The sequence below is a fragment of the Alligator sinensis genome, unplaced genomic scaffold, assembly GCF_000455745.1.
Source record: "Alligator sinensis unplaced genomic scaffold, ASM45574v1 scaffold1765_1, whole genome shotgun sequence".
NCBI classification, from domain to species: Eukaryota; Metazoa; Chordata; order Crocodylia; family Alligatoridae; genus Alligator; species Alligator sinensis.
In genome coordinates, this window is record NW_005843468.1 from 9,438 (window position 1) to 13,494 (window position 4,057).

The 4,057-nt window shown below is 65.4% G+C and overlaps 1 protein-coding gene across 1 annotated transcript in view; it reads left to right on the forward strand.

Annotated features, from left to right (window-relative positions):
- The first annotated feature begins 55 nt into the window (after positions 1 to 55).
- The window catches only part of WNT6 (Wnt family member 6), a 6,879-nt gene continuing 2,877 nt past the window's right edge, over positions 56 to 4,057 (forward strand). The window contains 2 exon segments of the mRNA XM_006038793.2: positions 56 to 427; positions 429 to 741. Of these exon segments, the coding sequence (XP_006038855.2) occupies positions 69 to 427; positions 429 to 741 (672 nt within the window). The 5' untranslated portion in view covers positions 56 to 68.

The following is a 4,057-nucleotide window of genomic DNA, read 5'->3' on the forward strand; positions in this document are numbered from 1 at the left end:
GCCCTGACTCCCCCCCAGACAGACTGGGCACCCGCGGGCAGGACCTGCCAGGGCCCCAGGCCAGGCCGATGCATTGGTGCCCAGGCAAGGAGCAGCCAGCTTTCCTCCTGGTCCCCCTGCCCACCACTCTCACTGCCCCGGTCTCTAGCTGCCTCGAGGGAGGCTCTGATGGGAGCACAGCTCCCTGGCAGCTCGCAGTGCCCAAGCCCAGCCCCTGCTTCCAAGCCTCAGCCAGGAAATGCAACTGCCTCTGGGGTGGAGCTGGTAAGAGATGCAGAGCAGCTCGTGCTCATGGGGGCTGTGGGGTGGGGGATCCCGGCAGCCTCTACAGCCACGGCCGGCCCCAGAGGCCTGGACCAGGTATCTCTGGTGGCATCAAGGCAGAGCCAAGACAGCTGTGTGCCCAGGAAAGGGCACAACCTGGGGGGTGGCGGCACGGGGGTGCCCCCGCGCTCCCCGGCCGTGCTGCTGTCTCCCTGCAGGGCGGTGGGCAGCCCGCTGGTCATGGACCCCAACAGCATCTGCCGCAAGGCACGCCGGCTGGCAGGGAAGCAGGCCGAGCTGTGCCAAACGGAGCCCGAGATCGTGCAGGAGGCGGCGCGCGGTGCCCGGCTGGGCGTGCGAGAGTGCCAGCACCAGTTTCGTTTCCGGCGCTGGAACTGCACCAGCCACAGCAAGTACTTCGGCCGCATCCTGCAGCAGGGTAAGCCCCGGGGCTGGGGGCAGCTGGGCCTGGGCCTGGTGGGGTACGGAGCAGCCGGCCCCCAGGGAGGGAAGGGGGAACTGAGGGTCTGCTTGGGAGCAAGGGAAAGGAGTGGGGTCCTGGAGACAGGGGTGAAGGAGGGAGTGGTTGGGGGCACCATGTTCCTGAGAGCCATCAGTGCACACCAGCATGTGCATGTACTCGTGCAGGTGTGTGCATGCCTGGATGTGTGTGTGCTTGTGTGTTTAGGGGTGCTCATGTCTAGGTGTGTGTGTGTGTTGCTGTGAACATGCATGCGTGTGGACCTGCAGGTGTGTGCTTGGGCAGGCATGTGCCTGCCTGGATGTGTGCATGCATGGGTGTTTGTGGGTGCTGACCTACAGACATATGTATTGCCATGTACTTGCATGTGTGTGTGCACCCACAGATGTGCATTTGGGCAGGCGTGTGCACATCCCTGTATGTGTGTGAGAGTTCGGAAGTGCTCATAAGCCAGCATGTGCATGCGTTTCCGTGTGTATACATACGCATGCACCCAAAGATGTGCATTTGGGCAGGCATGTGCACATCCATGTCTGTGTGTGCATGTTTGCGGGTGCCCACCTACAGGCATGTGTGTGTGTTGCCATGTGCATGCATATGCATGCACCCACAGGTGTGTGCTCCCCGCTATGTGCATGCGTGTGAAAGCACAGGTGGCCATACAGTTAGGCGTGTGCCTCTCCATGTTCACACGTGTAGGGTGCAAGTGTGCCCACACAGACCTGTGCTCAGGTGTGCGTGAGAGCATGGGGGAAGCTGGTGTGATCCCCCGGGCCTGCTGCACGGGGGCGGGGGGGTCACTGCTGGGACATGCCTCCCGCGCGGGAATGGAGCAATTACTGATGCTCCCAGACGACACGGGACTTAATGACGCCCAAGAATGCGCCCACGTCTCGCCGCGATTGATGGCGCCCCAGGGGCTGGGGGGCTGCGAGGGGGGTCCCCTGGTTGCCTGGCCAGCCCGGGTCTGGAGGCCTGGACACGGGGGATCCCTGCCATGGGGGCCAGAGCAGGGCACCAAAAGGAGGTTGGCATCTCTGGGCCTCATACGTGGCTCCCATTCCAGCCCCAATACCACCAGCTCCCCAGCCTGGAGGGCATGGGGCTGGCAGAGCCAAGCTGGGGGTTATCCCAGCCCGGACAGGCCCATCCATCTGGAGACCTGGGCTAACGGCAGGTCCTGAGACCCTCAGCTGTACCCATCCCCTGCGCTGAGGGCATCGTCCCCGGAGAGGTGGGCACAGCTGGCACCAGGCGAGGGGGCTTGCATGGGAGCTGGTCTGTGCCGCAGCCGGGTGCTGCTGAGAGCTGGGCGTCTGTCCAGGGTCATGGGGGCACTGCCCAGAGCTTCAGGCCTCGGGGCAGCTCCAGCTCTGCGCGGTAATGAGCCGGTGGGCAAGCTGGAGTGGGGCAGAGGTGGTACCGGGGGTCAAGGGCGTCCCGCGGGGGAGCTGGGCATGCTCAGCTGGGGGGAAAGGGCTGCAGGGGGACGTGGGAGCAGACGGCAGGGACCTGGGGGCTGCGCGGAGAGGAGTGAGACCAGCTTCTCTCCTGCAGCCAGAGCAGGTGCCCAGAGACAGAGCAGAGGGTGCCCACAAAGGTGCCCGGAGCGGGCAGGGCTCGAGGCCAGGCAGGTTGAGGTTGGATCCGGGGGACACCTCTGCATGGCCCGAGCAGGGAGACGCCAGGGCAGGGGGACGCTGCAGCACAGGAGGGTGCAAGGCGAGGCTGGACGGGCGCTGGGCAGGGGGGTCAAGGTGCAGCGATGCCCATGCTCTGCTGGGGGGTGTCCCAGGCTGGGGCTGTGCTGGCTGCCACCCCCCCGCCCCAGGAGGCAGGGTGTGCCCGGGTGTGCCAATGCTCCCACTGGGACTCAGCCCGGCAGGATCCTGCCTAGAGGGTCTTGCCCCCCACTCACACTGCCTTGGTGGGGGCAGGCAGGGATTTGCCCCCTGCTCAGCCTGGCCCAGCCAGGGGGGGTTTCCCCTCCCTCTGCAGTGGGGCACGGCCTGGGCCTGGGCTCTCCCCAGTGCCCACCAACCCCCCCCGGCGGCAGCAGGACTTGGCGGCCGCATCCCCCGTTTCCCAGGGGCGGGGGCGATGCCCCGGGCTGTGTCAGACACGATTGTGTCATGCAGCTCCGAGGTCGCACACGGGGTTCGTTTGGGGTTGCGGAGGGGGCTGATCCTGCCTCAGGCTGGACGTGACCCCCCAGCTCCCTGCCAGCCCCGCTGCGCTGGGGCTTTATTGTTCTCAGTGACTCCCTGCCCGTGAGACCATGCCAGGGTGAGCTCCTGCTGGGCACCAGGTTTTGGGGATGGAGGAGCTCCCCGGGAGCACCGTGACACTCTTCTTCCCCCCACCTCCTCCAGCTCGCTCCAGTGCTGGGCGAGGCCACAGGAGCCTGGCAGAGCCTGGCAGGCCTGGCGCTGAGCCCTGGGCAGGACAGCACCGGCGTCACGGGGGCTCTGGGGCCTCTGGCGGGGCAGGCAGGGGCTCTGCTGTCCGGGCAGGGGAGATCCCGGAGCTGCCTGGGGTAGGCCAGGGCTTGGACAGTGGGGGTAGGAAGGTCAGCCTGGGGGTCCCAGTCCCCAGAGACATCAGTAAGATCTGGGGGCATCCGGCATCAGGAGGCCTTTGGGGATGGGTGTCCTGGCACCCAGAGGCCAGGGTGACGGGCACACAGCGAAGATGTGGGACTGCCCAGCCGCCTTCCTGGGGCAGCGCCCCCCACGGACCCCACGGTAGCAGAGATGGAGGGTGCTGGGGAGGACCCTGCACCGCCCTGTACCCGCTCATAGCATCTCAGCCACATACGGGGGGCTCCTGGCATAGAGAGCGGGACTCTGTGTGTGCGTGTACATATGCACATGTTTGCATGACTGTGTGTGTAGAACCGTGTGTGTGTGTGTGTGTGCATGCCCATGGGTGGGCATATGCATGCGAGTGCATGTGTGCAAGCATATGTGCACATGCACCCGTGTGCGTGTGAGTGCACAGGTGTCCGCGAGTGGGTGTCTGAGTACGTGCGTGCAGGAGGGCATGTGCACAAGTGTGGGCATGTGCATGAGTGTGTGCCCAGCCATGTGTGTGCATGAGTGGGTATGAATATATGGGTGTGCATGAATGCATATGTTTGCACAGGTGTGCTCATGTACGTGTGTGTATGTGCGAGGGAGTTTGTTCCCAGTCCGGGTCGGTGCGGTGCCTGGCCTCACCCAGAGCCTGCCCAAGCAACTTGTCCAGCTCCCTGCACCATGAGGCCCCGATCCTGCTGGTGCTCCTCCAGCCTGGGGGGCTTGGGGCCAGGCG